Consider the following 17,895-nt stretch of genomic DNA (forward strand, 5'->3'; position numbering starts at 1 on the left):
GTTATAGGTTTTCCTGTAATAGTTTGATTTTAATAATATTATAGATATAATTTTCATTGATATTTAGCTAATTTTATAATATTAGTTACGAGATCTGCCCTAAACACGTCCCAGGGTATTGTGACTCACACGGAAAGAGCCGATGGCGATTTATGGGTGAGTCATGATTTAATCTGTTGCGGAACCTGTGGAATGTTTTCCAAGGTCGACCTGGTGACTAATCATAGCTCACGTGGGGATTCTTTTCTTTGTGATCAATGTAAGGAGTGTACCAATCTTAAATTACAATCTGGTGCACTGATGGAACAATTTGAGTCTCTGAAAAAATGGGTGCTTGCCCTCGAGAATAATGCATCTGGGAGCTCGTCAGGAACTCAAGACTCCAGCAATCTACCAAGTGATGCACACCCGATTCGGGGCCTCAAAACAGAAAAACCAAGTGCGAACTACTCTGGTTAAAAACGACACTGTTTTATTAGGAGACTCCATTGTCAGAGAAACAGGGAATATTTTTTGTAATAAGGATAGGTGGAGTAGAACCAGGGTTTGTCGCAGGGAGCAACTATTAATGATTTCACCAACAGATTGTCAGATTTTATAGGGGGTAAAGAGAATATTATTATTCATGTGGGGACAAATGACGTTAAACATACACAATCTGACGATTTGCTGGAAAAATACAGGACCATGCTGAGGAAATGCCACAAGCTGGGCCACAGTGTCTGCAATTCTGCGATAGGAGGGATTATATGTTAAAAGCCTTATATGATTAACTCAAGACTTGAAGGACTCTGCAAGGCTTTAGGAGGGAAATTTCTATCAGCATGGCCCACACTTGTAGGTAGAAGGAATTTGTTTTGTAGAGACGGGATACACTTAAACAAAGGTGGTGCAAAAGCTTTTGCCAGTATTATTGAGGATACCTTAAAGGTTCAGGGAAACTGCTAGTTGGGGGAGAATGTGGGTAATACTGACACGTGTTTATCTGATAATATTGGTCAAAGTAACCCTTGCACATACCTCAAGAGTTCTTATCTGTTACCCTAACTGGACATATGATGCAGTCACAAAAGAACTGGATGCAGGGAATAACTTTGATATTATATACTTGGATCTTAGAAAGGCTTTTGATACTGTTGCACATGGAAGACTGCTGCACAAATTGGAGCAGTGTGGCATTGGAGGCAAATTGCTGGTATGGATAAAGGGGTGGTTGAGGGGGAGCAGACAGAGTGGTAATCAATGGACACTGCTCATCGTGGACTAATGTTATTAGTGGGTCCCTCAGGGTTCAGTATTGGGTCCATTATTGTTTTCTGTATTTATAAATGATATTGATGATGGTATATCAAGCTTAATGTCCAAGTTTGCAGACGATACGAAGGTTGGCAGGGTTGTCAAGGACACTACTGAAATTATGCTACTGCAACATGATCTGGAAAGGTTGAGCAGACGGGCTGAGAGGTGGCAAATGAAGTTTAACATTGACAAATGTAAAGTACTACATATGGGAAACAGCAACCCCAGAGCAACGTATCAACTCTGTGGTACTACATTGACAGTTGTAGAGAATGAAAGGGACCTGGGGGGGAGTTGTGCAGGCAGATATGAAGTTTTCTGAGCAGTGCAGACAGGTGGCAAGAGTAGCTCATGGTGTATTATCGATGATATATAGGAATTTTTATAGCAGGGATAAGGAGGTGATTATTCCCTTGTATAAGGCAATGGTCAGACCGCACCTAGAGTACTGTATACAGGTCTGGAGGCCTCATTTCAAGAAGGATGTAGAGATGCTGGAACGAGTACAGAGAAGGGCAACAAGATTAGTGAATGGAACAAAGGGGTGCTCTTACGAAGAAAGGCTTAAGTTTTGCAAATTACAGTGTCTGGCGACTAGGCACCGGAGAGGTGATCTGATAGAGGTGTATAAAGCCTTGAATGGTTTGAGCATGCTCAATGCTGATGGGATTCTTCCTCTTGATCAGAATAATCACCTGAGAGGGCATAAATTCAAATTGAGGAAAGACAGATGTAGTATAGACGTGAGGAAATTTGCCTTTAGCCAGCAGGTGGTTGGTTGCTGGAATAGACTTCCATCCCTTGTCGTGGAGATTGATAGCCTAAATAAGTTTAAGGCTCAGCTGGACAGGTATTTTGAAGGAACAGAGGGGTGAAGTGGACGTGGTTATTTTTTATTTATTTATTTATTTATTTTTTTTTTTGGCTGATGCTACATAAGCTTGCTTTCTTGCATCAAATGCCTCTACTAATGCTATTATCTAGATGTTCTGTGGCAGAAACTTTTCAAGTGAGCGGGTAGCTAATGCCAGGGAAGAGAGCCTAAAAAACTTTAAGGGTTGTGTTACGGTTGTTAAATATACAAGAACAGTAAATCTTAATTGTTTATACAGTAACGTTAGAAGTGCCGTCAATAAAATGAGCGAATTCGAACTGCTGGTTAAAACAAGTAACACGGACATAATAGGGCTTACAGAGATGTGATGCCACCCGGAAAATGGGGATGATGAGTTTCAGTATGGCTTGTGTAATGTATTTAGGAAGGATAGGGTAGATAGAAGGGGTGGCAGGGTAATGCTTCTTATCAGAGCAGCCTGAGTGCGACGATAGCTTTCCCGGATTCAGATGTTCACATGCTAGTATAGAATGTGTATGGTGTTAGATAGTTGAAAACAAAGGTATAATGTGAGTAGGAGTAGTCTACAGACCAGGTGATTGTGAAGATTATGACGAAAGCCACTACATGCAAATGGAATGGGCAAGTAAGCGTCAATGTCTTATTATGGGTAATTTCAATTTACCTCTAATAGATCGGAGTAAATGGGAAGGAAACTCTACATGGGGAACAAAATTTTTAAATCATTTTACTTATTTGTATCAACATGTCATTTAAAGTACTAGAGAAAAGAATATCCTAGAACTCATCATCACCCATGAATCAGATGACATAACAGGGCTGACAGCAGAGGAACCAGTAGCAGGAAGTGATCATGGAGTTCTACGGTGGATGATGATGAGAGAGATAGCAGTAGTAAAAGGCAAAGGAATGGGTTTTAATTTTAGAAAAGGAAATGACGATGCCTTAAGGTACTACATGGTCTCTATTAACTGGGTAGATATCGCACAGAGAATGAATACATTTGAACTGTGGTATGCTTTTAAAACATTAATCACAGATGTCTTGAATGCGTATTTACTATTAAAAAAATACTCCACGAGGAGGGTTCCAAGTTGATTGTTGTTGTTGTTGTTTGGTTTTTAGGAGCATTAGCAACTAAGACCATATTGCTTCAGGATATGCGGTGGTCATTGCTTAACCTTTCCAAATCCTCCGTATTTGGTGGTGACGGGCTCGAACCCCGGTCTAATCAAGAAGCGTGTGCTACGCACTGCTGCTCCTTCCCACCTGGCTACGGAGGCGCCTCATTCCAAGTTGAATGAATAGTGAAGTTGCCACATTACTTGAGCAGAAAAAGGTGGCATGAAAAGGTTACAGAGCAATAAAAAGTACTGAAGCCTATAACAGCTACAAGATGATCTGTAATGGAGCCAGAGAAAAGGTTCGACAGGCAAAGGCAGTTTATGAGAAATCACTAGCAAACAGAGCAAAGAGGGGGGGGGGGGGGAATAAGGAATTCTTCACATATATAAATTCCACGAAGAGCAGGACAAACCAGATCGGACCTTTACGTAAGGGAAAGGGGATAGTATTAAATACACCAGCTACCATTGCAGATGAACTCAACAGTTATTTTGCATCGATATTTACAAATGAAAAACCTTTTGTGGCAATGGGAAATTGTGGGAGCGAAGTTGAAAAATATGTAATTAATGATATTGAAAATTCGCAAGATTATTTAATGAAAAAACCTTTTGAGCCTACAGGCCAGTAAGGCTCCTGGAGTTGATGGAATATACCCTATAATCTTAAGGGAGGCGGCAAGTGAGTGCATTGAACCATTGAGGCTAATTATGCGAGCATCACTAGACTCTGGTGGAGATTACCTTGAATGCAAAGTGCCAATGTATCTCCCATACATAAGGGTGGCTCTAAGAGTGAAGTGGGAAATTATTGACCTGTCAGTCTGACTTCAGTGGTAGGGAAAATCATGGAGGTAATGATCAAGGGTGGAATTCAGGATCATTTGGATTGAATTGAAATTCTCAAGGATACTCAGCATAGTTTTGTAAAGGGAAAATCATGTTTAACAAATCTGGTTCGCTATTTTTGCTATCTGGTCACTCACGAGCTGGATTTAGGAAATAATTTTGACATTGAAATCTAAATAAACAGCAAAGCTTTTGACTCAGTCCCACATGAGCAGTTGCTTTATAAGCTGGAACAGGTTGGAATTACTGGGAAAATCCTTAGATGGATAGAAGGGTGGCTTTAGGGCAGGAGGCAGACGGTTGTGATAAATGGCTATTCCTCAGATTGGGTTGATGTAAGAAGTGGGGTTCCCCAAAGGATCAGTATTAGGACCACTGTTGTTTTTAACTTTCATAAACTACATTGATGAAGGGATAGAGGGCATGATGTCTAAATTTGCAGATGATGTTAAAATTGGTAGAGTAGTTAATGATCACTGTCAAGCTGAGCTTCTTCAGAGAGAACTAGATAGACTTCAGGAATGGTCAGAAAAATGGCAGCTATGCTTTAATTCAACAAAGGGTAAGGTATTACACCTGGGAAACAGTAATCCCAAAATAACTTATTCACTTGGAGTTCAACTAAACCCAGTACTGTAGAAAAGGGACTTGGGTGTTACGATAGGGTCAGACATGAAATTCTCTAAGCATTGTAAACAGGTTGCAAGGAAGGCCCATGGTGTCCTATCGATGATCTATTGAACTTTTGCAAGTAGAGATAGGGACGTGATAATCCCATTACATAGGGCTTTTGTTAGACGACACTTGGAATACTGTGTTCAAGTATGCAGACTGCACCTAAAGAAAAACCAAGCTTCTTGAAAGGGTGCAAAGACAGGTAACTCGCCTGGTGAGATCGGCAAAAGGGCGTCCTTATGAAGAAAGACTTCGAATATGTGGGTTGCAGAGTTTGGAAACTAGACACCTTAGAGGAGATTTGATTGAGGTGTTTAAGGCTCTGAGAGGCATTAGTAAAATGAACGAAGACGAAATTTTTAAGATTATAAATGATGCTAGAACTAGGGGACATAAATTCAAGTTACAGGGGGAAATGTTTAGATTGGACTGCACGAAGTTTTATTTTAGCCAGCGAGTTATAAATTACTGGAATAAATTGCCTACATGGGTGGTAGAGGCTGACAGTTTGGGGAAATTCAAAGATCATCTGGATAGTACCTTCGGGTCAGGGAAGTGCGTAGGATGATAGGTTTAATTTCATTTTATTTTATTAATTATTATTATTTAGATATTTATTTATTTTTTTATCATTGTTCTAGTCGGGTTTTTTTTTGGCTGGTGCAGCATAAGCCACAGGCTTTCTTGCACCATGCAGCCATTACTAATACTAATAAGGAAATACAGGTGAGTTGGACGTGAAAGACCGATGCGGAGCCTTTCCAGAATCACTTCTTTTCGCCTGCTTCTCCTGAAACTAGATGTCAACAGTTGTGGCTCTCTTTTTATCTGCAGCAGTTTATTATTGATTTGGATTTTCCAAAGTTCATTGGAAGTTACAACTCCTGATGTTGGCGCCAATATTGTTGAACAAGCATACAGTCAGTCCTCGTATAGCACGATAGTTGTGTTCCTAAAAACCCTCGTGCAATGCAAAATCGTGCAATATAAACAACAGGCCCTATGGGAAAAATAGGGTTAGGTTCCGACCACCCAAGATTAAACACACATTGGTAACCAAACACATTACCAGACACAATAAATAATCGTAATAAAACACTTACGTATTTTATAACGATTAAAATACGTAATAAAAAATAAAATAATTTATTATTATTATATTATATTATATTTTATTATAATATAATAAATAATAGTCGTAAAAAATACTTACGTATTTTTTACGACTATTACGTAATAAAATGTTGCTAATGCTTTTGCTTCTATCATAAGAAAACTTGTTTTTTGTTTGATTTTCGATCCAAACAGATGACAGGCGTTCCATCTCTTCCAATTCTTGTGTCTTAATCTAATGGATTTTATTTACACTTTGAGTTGTTCCTGCTATGAAAGTTTTTTATTTTCTCTGCATTCTTTCTAATTCTTGGCGTTGCCTCATTTAGGCCTGCAGCACGTGCAATATCACATGGTCTTTCATTTTGCTCAAAAAGTGTTTCACAATTTCATATTTTTTCTCTATCGACAGAGGCGGACTGGCCATAAGCTTTACCAGGGAAACCGTGGTGGGCCGGTGTGATTTTGGCCATAAACGCTAGTGTGAGGCCACTATAAATTTTCCCGGGTAAGAATTTTTGACTCAGTCCGCCTCTGTTTATCCATATTGCTTTTCTTTTTCTCTCTGAATCTGCAGTGTCTTCACCAACGCTTCCTTTTAAGTATTTTACTCATTTTTAGGGAATAAAGCACAATTACAAAACGAGGAGGCACGCTTGATACACATAAACAAATCTGCGCGCGTGTAGCAACTGAATAAACAACACCGTAAAGACAGAGACAACTCTATTAATTAACACCTCACGTTTTATTAAAGCACATTTCTAGGGGTTACTACCATAAATCAATAAAAACAATTTCCAGTTGCGTTTCTGCCAGTGGAATCTGTTATAAACTGGTAGTAAACTCCATCTAATTGCATTTGCGATTATATCGATAGCTGGAATTTTGTTGGTTTTTACGTTATTATGGTGAAATGTGTTTCCCCTTCACTGATATAAAACACAAATACATTTTCAGAATCTTCTCTTCATTCCTATCGTGTTGCGTTCGGTTGGGGTGATTCTGCGTTCGACTGCCATTTCTTGTAAACACAAAGGCGAATCGTGCATAAGCGAATTCGGTTTGTGTTATATAAGATATCGTTCCCCTATTTATAAATCGTGTATGATCGAATTCGTGTAATGTAAACACGTGTTATACGAGGACTGACTGTATTGTGATCGATAGGAAACAGCGTAGCGTATATATATATCTCGAACTGATAGTGTAAGGTATAACATAATACAAAGCACTGTATTAGGAATCTGTTAGTTTAGTATAGTATTATCAATTAATGAAAAATATTTATTAATTTTATTAAATTTCAAAGTTAATTAAACTGTATTTAAATGGAAATCATGACCCAGACTAGAGCTGCAAAGCAAAGACCACAGACTAGCGAAAGTGCTGTGACCCAGGGGAGAAACGAAGGGGCGATTCTCTTACGCATTAGAATTTTTGTTATTCCTCCTCGAGCTGCAATTACAGCCTTGCAATGATCTGGCATAGAGTTAATCAACTTCTGGATATACAGTTGCCCAATTTCGCGGTACCACACCATTAACAATGCTCTCCTGCAGCTGAATCTTATTTGTTTCTTCTCCTGAGCAATTTTAGATGACATTATGAACCAGCAATTTTCAATAGAGTTTAAATCTAGACTGTTGCTGGGCCAGTCCAACAAGGCATAACAAGTCAAACCTCAGTAATGCCAGCATTTCTGAGGTATGACTGCACTTTAAGGGAGAAAAACGAGGGAAAACATTGGTATAAGTATATTTTAAGCCTTGTGAGACAAGGCAAACTCATCAACAAAGGCATAGCCGTTTCAAATATCGATCTTGGGAAGGCATAGTCACTCTCTTACGGCCTGATCTAGGTCTTCTCTTCACACCACCGGTTTCACTCTTTAATCTCAGCATCCGAGATACTGTTGACTGGCGGCAGCCTATTTTATCAGCGATAGCATGGGTAGAAAACCCTTCTTGGGACAGAGCAACAGCTACATTTTTTTTTTTTGGTGTCAACTGAACATGCGTCCACCGCTGCAAAACATTAGCATTAGCATTAGTAGAGGCATTTGATGCAAGAAAGCAAGCTTATGCAGCATCAGCCAAAAAAAAAAAAAAAAAAAAACCCCACTTCCACTTCACCCCTCTGTTCGTTCAAAATACCTGTCCAGCTGAGCCTTAAACTTATTTAGGCTATCAACCTCCACCACAAGGGATGGGAGTCTGTTCCACCAACCAACCACCCGCTGGCTAAAGGCAAATTTCCGCACGTCTATCCTACATCTGTCTTTCCTCAATTTGAATTTATGCCCTCTCAGGTGATTTTTCTGAGCTAGAGGAAGAATCCCATCAGCATTGAGCATGCTTAAACCATTCAAGGCTTTATACACCTCTATCAGATCACCTCGCTGGTACCTAGTCTCCAGACACTGTAATTTGCAAAACTTAAGCCTTTCTTCGTAAGAGCACCCCTTTGTTCCATTCACTAATCTTGTTGCCCTTCTCTGTACTCGTTCCAGCAGCTCTACATCCTTCTTGAAATGAGGCCTCCAGACCTGTATACAGTACCCTAGGTGTGGCCTGACCATTGCCTTATACAATGGAATAATCACCTCCTTATCCCTGCTGGAAAAATTCCTGTATATCATTGACAATACTCCATGAGCTACTCTTGCAGCCCGTCTGCACTGCTCAGAGAACTTCATATCTGCCTGCACAACCACCCCCAAGTCCCTTTCATTTTCTACCACTGTCAGTGTAGTACCACAGAGTTGATGCGTTGCTCTGGGGTTGCTGTTTCCCATGTGTAGTACTTTACATTTGTCAATGTTAAACTTCATTTGCCACCTCTCAGCCCATCTGCTCAACCTTTCCAGATCCTGTTGCAGCAGCATAGTGTCAGTAGTGTCCTTGACAACCCTGCCAACCTTTGTATCATCTGCAAACTTGGACATTAAGCTTGATATACCATCATCAATATCATTTATGAATACAGAAAACAATAATGGACCAAACACTGAGCCCTGAGGGACTCTACTAATAACATTAGTCTACGATGAGCAGTGTCCATTGATTACCACTCTCTGTCTTCTCCCGCTCAACCACCCCTTTATCCATAGCAGCAATTTGCCTCCAATGTCACACTGCTCCAATTTGTGTAGCAGTCTTCCATGTGCAACAGTATCAAAAGCCTTTCTAAAATCCAAGTATATAATATCAAAGTTATTCCCTGCATCCAGTTATTTTGTGACTGCATCATAGTATCCAATCAAGTTGGTCAGGCAAGACTTCCCCTTAACAAAACCATGCTGTGTCTGAGCTATAACTGAAGTCTTGTCTAAATGATCCTGCAGTGCTTCTTTAACCAGTGCCTCCATTAATTTTCCTGGAACAGAAGTTAAGCTCACAGGTCTATAATTACTTGTGTCAGCCTTTGATCCTCCTTTGTGAATTGGTGTCACATTTGCACATTTCCAGTCTATGGGTACCTCCCCTGAGTCCAAGGAAGCTCTCATAATTATAGCTAAGGGTTTGCTTACTTCCTTTGCTGCCTCCTTTAATATAACTGGATAGATCCCATCCACCCCGGGTGCCTTTCTTGTGTTTATCTTCAACAGTTTCTCCTCCACTTTACTCCCAGTTATTTCAAGATTCTGTAGCTTATTGCTAGAGTTGAATACACCTGTGGCATTCCCCTTGCTGAATAACTCCTCATGTGTGAATGTCGATGCAAAATATTCATTTAGTTTGTTAGCTACCTGAGCAGGATCATCAACAGTTGACCCATCAATATCAAGTGGACCAATCTGATTCATCCCGTTCCTTCTAGAGTTTACATAAGTAAAGAACTCTTTGCTGTTTTTCTTTGGATCCCTTGCCAAAGATTTCTCGTAACCTGCCTTCGCCTGGCTAACCTCCTTTGTAACTTGGTTGCATATCAACTTATATCTATCATAGGATTCTGTGTCATGTGTTAATTTGTAAGTATCCCATGCATTTTTCTTCTCTGCCATATGCCTCATTAGTTCATCTGACATCCATTTTGGCCTAAACCTTGAACAATATTTCTTAGTTGGTATGTAAAGACTAGTAGCTTCCAAGATAAGTTCTTTGAATGCTTCCCATTTTGAATTTGCTGTTGGTAACATCATAAGTTGGTCCCACTGTCTAGAATTTAAATACTGTCTCAGTCCATCGTAGTCGCCTTTACGGAAGCAATAACCCTTCCCTTTACCCCTAATGGTAGTTACCTCTTTGAGTAAATCCCACTTCAGCACACTGTGATCACTGCCACCTAGTGGTTCATTTATCTGCAGATTCTTAATGCATGAAGAATCACTGCTGATAATGAAATCAAGAGTATTACTCCCTCTAGTTGCCTCCCGAACATGCTGATGTAGAAAACAATCATCCAATAAATCCACTAAAGCCCTGCTAGTGTGTGAGTAACCAGCCCCCAAATTCCAGTCAATATCTGGGAAATTAAAATCTCCCATTATAAGACTCTCTGATTTACTGGCCCACTCTATTTCCCTGTAGAGTTCCTTATTATACTCATCAGAGTCATTAGGCCTATAGCACGCTCCTACTCTCAATTTTGATCTCCCAATGCTTATGTCACACCAAACTGACTCAACACTGCACTGTCCAGCGATGTCGACTGGCTTCACTTCCTTGGTTTTTATGTGTTTCTTAACTAATAGCATAACCCCTCCCCCCTTCCTATCCTGTCTATCCTTTCTGTAGACGTTGTACTCCCCAAATTGCAGTTCTGCATCCCTTATATCTGTGTGACACCACGTCTCTGATATCCCAACAATATCTGCCTTTGATGTTTTGAGCAATACCTCAAATTCATCAAATTTATTTACTAAACTCCTAGCATTGGTGTACACGCAAGTATACATGCACCTGTTCCTATTCTTAGCTACCCTAACACAACCCATGTGTTTACTTGTACCGCAATGGCTCCCAGCAGTTTCTGAAATACCATGCATCTTGTTTTGCAGGCTTCTGCTCATTCTAATAGAATGCAGTGCAAGAATCTCTTTCACCTCTGCCAGTGGCTACTGTTAATCTATTGGTCTTTGTCTCCCCCCAAGCTAGCAGTTTTCCGGCCCACCTAACACTGCCTCGATAGCATCAGCAAATATTCTTGCACCCTTTCTATTTACGTGTATCCCATCCCTGTAGAAGCAATCTCTCCTGTTAACAAGTACAGTCCAGGCTGAAAAAAATTCTACCCCTTGAGCCTTGCACAATCTTTCCAGGGCCGAATTGATCGACAAGGCTCTCATCATATACTCCCTCCTATCGTGTCTGGGCAGAATTGCAGACACTTTCAAATTCAACCCTAATTCTCAGCTTTTGTTCAACAGTGACCTGTACTTGTTAAGTAATTCTGCCGGTCTCCTACTCTTAATATTATTAGTGCCAACGTGTACAACTATATCACCTTTTGTGCCCTTAAAAGATGATATTCACTCTACAACGTCATCAACCTTTGCCCCTGGCAGACATACCCTGGGCCTGTTCCACCTATCTTTTTTACAAAGCATGTTCCCCGTAAACTAAAACATGATAAAACAGGATCCCGTAAAACAGGATACTAATGAGCGCATATGGCCTTCCAATGTTGTATTTATAGAAATGGCTGATGCAATAGAAGCATTACCTCGTGCAATACCATTGCTTTGCGAAAAACAAAATGACTAATCAAACAATGTCCTATAAGTTTCACTACAAATATTACTCTTTTTAAGGAGGTGATGCAGTTTTTTTGCCTCCCACTGTACATTTAAAAATATACAAAGGAACGATTAATAAGTTGATGGGCTAACTGTAGTTTTTTCTAACCATGGCCAGAAAAGTTCACTTCACGTCACAACTGAATTCCAAAGAGCCTGCATCAAGTCATAAAAGATTTTAAAAAGAGTTCAAATCAGATAATCCAGTTAAAAAGGCAGAGTAAGTAAGACAATAACTGTTTCACTCACAGGCCCACAATCCAATTGTAAATCTGATTTTTCATAAACCAAACATACATAATATTTCTGAAAATAAATACCACATCTGGTCCACCTCCACAAATAAGTAAATTTTGTTCCCTATTCCTTATAACAAAAATCCCAGTTTTAGCTATAAATGATATCCTCTATGTCATGAGATAACCAAAGCTCTTCTCCTTTTAAAAATGGGCATCAGAAGGGTAAGTTGGAGCACCTTCTAAGAGGTGCTCCAACTTACCCTTCTGATGCCCATATAAAAATCTTGGCTGAAATGATTATAATGCCAAGTCATACAACATTAAATTTTTTGTAATAAAGATTCTCTGAAGATTCTTTGCTGATTTCTGGACAAGTTACAAGTACGTATCATTTCCAAGAACTACTATTGTCTATGGTTTTGTACTAGTATCCCTCCCCACCTCAGTATCTCCCCCCCCTTTTTTAGCAGATATTAAATTACATAAAGATATCAAGAAACTTCAGTCATCATTGTGTGTGACCACTAATCTTAGAAGCTTTGAACAACAGCCCATTAAAAAAAAAGTTTAATAGATATTGGATAATACTATATTTATTGGGGATTTACTTAGGGCTAATAATTATTTAAATTTTTTAAAAATTAAAATAAATTAAAATAAAAAAAAATCATACCTGAACTGTCAAATGAATAACTTTGTACATTATGACACCTGGTAGGGTTACTTGTAAAACCAGGAGGCGGATATGTTATCCTATGATTTGGTAAGGATACTGTGCTGGAAAGAGACTGATTGTTAAAACCAGGAGGATAATTTGAACAGTTATTTTTGTGATTTGCTTCTGTTTTTAATAAATCTGCTAATCCTTTAGACGATTCATCCCATGGATCAAATCCTATAAATATAAAAGAAGCATACATATATTATCATTAAAAACAGATGAATTAATTCACTAAATTTATAAAGCACAAAATATATAACACACTTGCTAGTGTATTATGTACACAATACTCTAACCTAAGCGGCATAATTCACATTACTGCTGCATAACTTAAGAAGACAGTGATATTATTACTGCATACAAGTATGCAATAATATCATCATAGTATCTCCTGGTTTAGTAGTCTCAAATTAAATTGAGTTTTAATGGAAATCAAGCTTCAGACTACAGCAGCAAAGCAAAGAGCTCAAAGTAGTGGAGTGCAGTGGGTTTGGGGAAAACTGAAGGAACAGTTCTCCTACAAATTGTGATCTTATAAAATGTGCTATTTCTTTAATGTTTGCAGAGCCTGGAATAAGTGAGACATGATACAGCCAAAGAAGATGTCTTTATGTGTGTTTGATGCAAAGAGTGTGAGGAAATTAAGCATTATGAAATTGGTGCTTTGATGGACATTTATGAGAGTTTGAATAATAGGGTAGATGCCCTTGAAGGAATTAAAATGGTGGCTGGGCCCATCAAGCTCTCAGCTGCCAAGCTCAATGGAGACCTGGGCAGTTGAGTTTCATGAGATGTTTGGTTTTTAGGAGCATTAGCAACTAAGGCCATATTGCTCCGGGGATATGCGGTGGTCATTCCCTGACCTTTCTGCATCCTCTGTATTTAGTGGTCACGGGCTCGAACCCCGGTCTAATCAAGAAGTGTGTGTGCTATATGCACTGCTGCTCCTGCCCACCTGGCTACGGAGGCACCAGTTTCATGAGAGCTTATATCTGTGCATCAGACAACACAGCAGCAATCCTAAAGGCAGAATGTCACATAGCAAGTAGTTATTGTCTGGTAAATGGGAAATATATATTGCACAAAAAGGAAATAGGACAATAATATGTCAGCCAGGGGCAGACGTGCCCTGGTTCTATTCCATCTATCTCTTTTGCACAAAAGTTGATGGGGGAAGGTTTTAAGTTTTGCCTTTAAAAGTAAAAAAAAAAACAAAACAAAAAACAACTTTTAAAGGCCCTAAAACTGACCTAATAATATTAAACATAGGAGATCTGAGGACTTTTGAGAACTGCCAACTGCCAATTTACCGTATATGGTGAACAGACCTCTTTTTGGCAGATGCTAAGTGGATTTTTCGTTGGTTGAATTTATCTGAGAAGTTTGATACACATAGGATTTAGGGCTAAAAAAAAAAAGCCTCAGACTGCAAGAAGGGTTTACTGTCATATAGGTTAGTGCAATAGCATCATTACATAACATCTCATATTGTGAATTCCTTTATAACTAGTTGCCTATCTCATTATATCTTGAATAAAGAATGCGTCCCTAGTTGAGAAAACAGACTTACTTATTCTCGGTGGGTACCACCACCCAGACAGCTGTTTCAGGGCTGTCTAGCTGCTCAATGGTAAGCAAGTAGGTTACCCCGATGGTATAACAGCCGACAACCCAGCTGCGAAGGAATTCAAAAAATGAGATATTATGTAATGATGCCAACTGCACTAACTTACATCGATGAGCCAAAACATTAAGACCAGTGAGTCGTTATGCAAATCGAAGCAACTGCAGGTGAACTACGGCACTATTAACAGAGCTCAGGTGTTTTGTATACACAGTATACAAAACATCTGAGCTCTGTTAATCAGCATTACTCTTGTTCTTCAAATGGCAATGGCATCAGACTTTAGCCAGCTCGACAAACGCCAAATTGTAATGGCCAGACGTGGTTAGTACCTACTGAAAGTGAACCGAGGAGGGGAAAACGCATGAATCGCCGGCGAGGTGTTAGATGAGCACCAGATTGATGCTCGAGGTGAGCGAAGGCTCTCCCGGATGGTATGTGGCAACAGAAGGGTTACTGTGACACAACTACTGGGTAGTTGGAATGCTGGTGATGGGTGTAATGTGTCACAACACAAAGTACATCAAACCCAGCTGAAAATGGGGCTGCAGGCTGCTCCTAGTGCCCATGCTAACCACGGTTCACCAGCAACAGCACTTACAATATGCACGTGAGCATCGAAACTGGACCTCGAGTGATTGGAAGAAGGTCGTCTGGTCCGATGAATCACGTTTCCTGTTATGCCATGTGGACGACTGGGTATGTGTGCGTCGTTTATTCAGGGAAGTGATGGCACCTGGATGCACCGTGGGACGAAAACAAACCAATGGTGTCATGCTTTGGGAGATGTTCAGCTGGGATACCCTGGGTCCAGTCATCCATATGCTGAGCACTCTGACGTCTACCGCCTACCTAAACATCATTGCTGACCAGGTACACCCTTTCATGGCAATGGTCTTTCCCCTCTGGCAGTGCAGTCTTTCAGCAGGATAATGCACCATGCCACACCACCAGGATTGTTCGAGACTGGTTTGCAGAACATGAGGAAGACTTCCAGGTATTGCCCTTGCCTCCAAATTCCTCAGACATTAATCCCATCGAGTACCTGTGGCTTGTGTTGGAACAGGAACTCTGATCTGCGGCATCTCAACCATGGACCTTACAGGAGTAAAAGGATCTGCTGGTTATGCGCTGGTACCAGATACCACAAGACACATTTAGAAATCTTGTAGTGTCCATGCCTTGCCGCATTCAAGCTGTTTTGGCTGCTTGTGGAGGACCAAAATCATATTAGGTAGGTGGTCATAATGTTTTGGTTCATCAGTGTATATGACATTAAACTCTTCTCACAGTCTGAGGCTTTTTAGTCCTAAATCCTATATGTAGCAAATTACATCCCACTTGGCATCTCTCTTTCTCATATTATGAAATTAATTCACAACTGTGTTGTCAGATGTTATTCTATCGGGGTACCTACTAAAACACAATGAGAGTCCAAAGACTCTGAAACGGATGTCTGGGTGGTGGTACCCACCGAGCAAAAGTAAAAATAGCTTTCTCTACTGGAAAGCATTACTGATTCAAGGAATAACGAGATAGGAAACTCATGAAGGATTTCACAATATGAGATGTTATGTAATGATGCTATTGCACTAAATTATAAAGTTATTTTTTATTGTTTTGTTTTAGAAATTGCTTATAAATTTTTTGCTTTAGAAATTGTTTTAGAAATTGCAAACAACACAAAAGTGTAGTTTGACACATTATACTGTATTGATTATAGCACTGTTATATAACAGTATAGAAATAATTTAGTACTCTTCTATATAATTCTGTAGATGTAGTTACAATAAAAATCCATGAGTGTTTTATTAAGTTCATATACACTATAAATAATGTAATCTAAAATAGTGTAGTTTGTAATGTCATCAAATAAGAGCAATTAGAGTAGCATCATAATTTTCATATCTATTAGTTTCATGTATTGGTTTTAAATTAAATTTAAGGTAAAATCATACCTTAGACTAAAGCAGCAAAACAATGTGCTCATAGCTGTTTTTTTTTTTTTTTTGGCCGACCGGGCTAGCCGCGTAGGCAAAGTGCCTGCCTGGCAACCCAAAGGTCGCGGGTTTGATTCTTGCCTCGGGCTTGGATCAAAGTACTGCAAAAACCTTGGGAGGTGCATTATGGCCACAGAAGTCTATGCGCCAACAACTACCAAAAAAAAAATAGCTGTTTTATTGATTTAATTGTTATATTAAATTATTTTCTATAAGTAGTTTATAGTCCTAGTCAAGTTCCTAGGTTTATTTTGACCTTAGATAGTGATTTGAAAGTTAATACTTAGTGTCTGTAGATTCATCGTTCGTAACTTGCCACCATTGTTATATGATACAACGTATATCCCGAACGTAAGGTTTCATGTAAAACAAGATAGCGAATCACGTAGCACTGTATTAGAAATCTGTTAGCTTAGTATAGTAGAGTGCTATCAATTAACCAGTAAAATTTATTAATCTTATTAAATTTCATTGTTACTTAAATTGTACTTAAACGGAATCATGATCCAGATTAGAGCAGCAAAGCAACGCTCAAAGATTAGACAGAGTGCTGTGGCTCGGGGGAGAACTGAAGGGTGTTATTCTCTAATGCATCACAGTCGAAAAAAATGCGCGAAATGTGAAATGTCTGCAGACCTTTCTAGAACAGGACATGATCTAGCCAAGGAGGATGATCGTGTGTGCTAGGTGCAGAGATTGTGAGGAAATTAGGTGCCAATTCAGCGATCTGATGGGAGTCTATGATAGGCCCATTAAGCTCTCAGCTGTAATTCAACGACAGAGCTCACTTGTGTGCATCAGGCAACACAGAGGCAATCTCCAAGGCAGAATGCACTGGTCCCACAGGAACTATTTATTACTGGTGACTATTGGTCAGGGAAATGGGTAATATATTGTGCAAAAAGGATAGGTGGAATAGGACCAGGGTATGTCTGCCAGGGGGAAAAAGGTTGTTTCCCCCCCTAGCAGACATACCCTGCGCAAATCAATTTGAAAGTATCTGCAATTGTGCCCATACATGATAGGAGGGAGTATATGATGAGAGCCTTGTCAATCAATTTGGTCCTGGAGAGATTGTGCAGGGCTCATGGGGTAGAATTTTTTTTCAGCATGGTCTGTGCTTGCTAACAGGACAGACTTCTTCTACCGGGTTGGGATACACTTTATTAGAAAGGGTGCAAGAATATTTGCTGATGCTATTGAGGCAGTGTTAGGCATGCAAGAAAACTGCTAGCTTGGGGGGAAATTCACAGGCTAAAAGATTAACAGTAGTTGCAGGCAGAGGCAAAAGCGATTCTTGCACTGCTTCTATCGTGGCGAGCAGCAGCAGTTTAGAGAGCAAGTTGCTGGGGACTTCAAGAGCTGCTGGGAGTCATCATAGAACAAATAAATACATGGGCTTTGTTAGGGTAACTAAGAGTAAGAACAGGTGAATGTATACTTGCATGTACACCAATGCTAGGAGTATAGTTAATAAATTTGATGAATTTGAAGTGCCGATCAAGGCATCAAAAAGGCAGATATTATTGGGATATTAGAGACATGGTGTCACAGATATAATCAGTGCAGAATCGGAATTTGGGGAGTACAATGTGTACAGAAAGGACAGATAGGGTAGGAAGGAAGGACAGGTTATGCGGTTAGTTAAGATACAA

The 17,895-nt window shown here is 39.7% G+C and overlaps 1 protein-coding gene across 4 annotated transcripts in view; it reads right to left on the reverse strand.

Annotated features, from left to right (window-relative positions):
* The window catches only part of LOC150075706 (CCR4-NOT transcription complex subunit 4-like), a 494,519-nt gene that overhangs the window by 106,909 nt on the left and 369,715 nt on the right, over positions 1–17,895 (reverse strand). For all 4 annotated transcript variants that reach the window (XM_090388673.1, XM_090388675.1, XM_090388674.1 and 1 more), the window contains one exon: positions 12,569–12,790. In XM_090388673.1, the coding sequence (XP_090244799.1) occupies positions 12,569–12,790 (222 nt within the window). The remainder of the gene's footprint in view (positions 1–12,568; positions 12,791–17,895) is intronic.

This window comes from Mastigoproctus giganteus, chromosome 14 (assembly GCF_048544385.1).
Source record: "Mastigoproctus giganteus isolate SK-2022 chromosome 14, ASM4854438v1, whole genome shotgun sequence".
In the NCBI taxonomy this organism is placed as follows: domain Eukaryota; kingdom Metazoa; phylum Arthropoda; class Arachnida; order Uropygi; family Thelyphonidae; genus Mastigoproctus; species Mastigoproctus giganteus.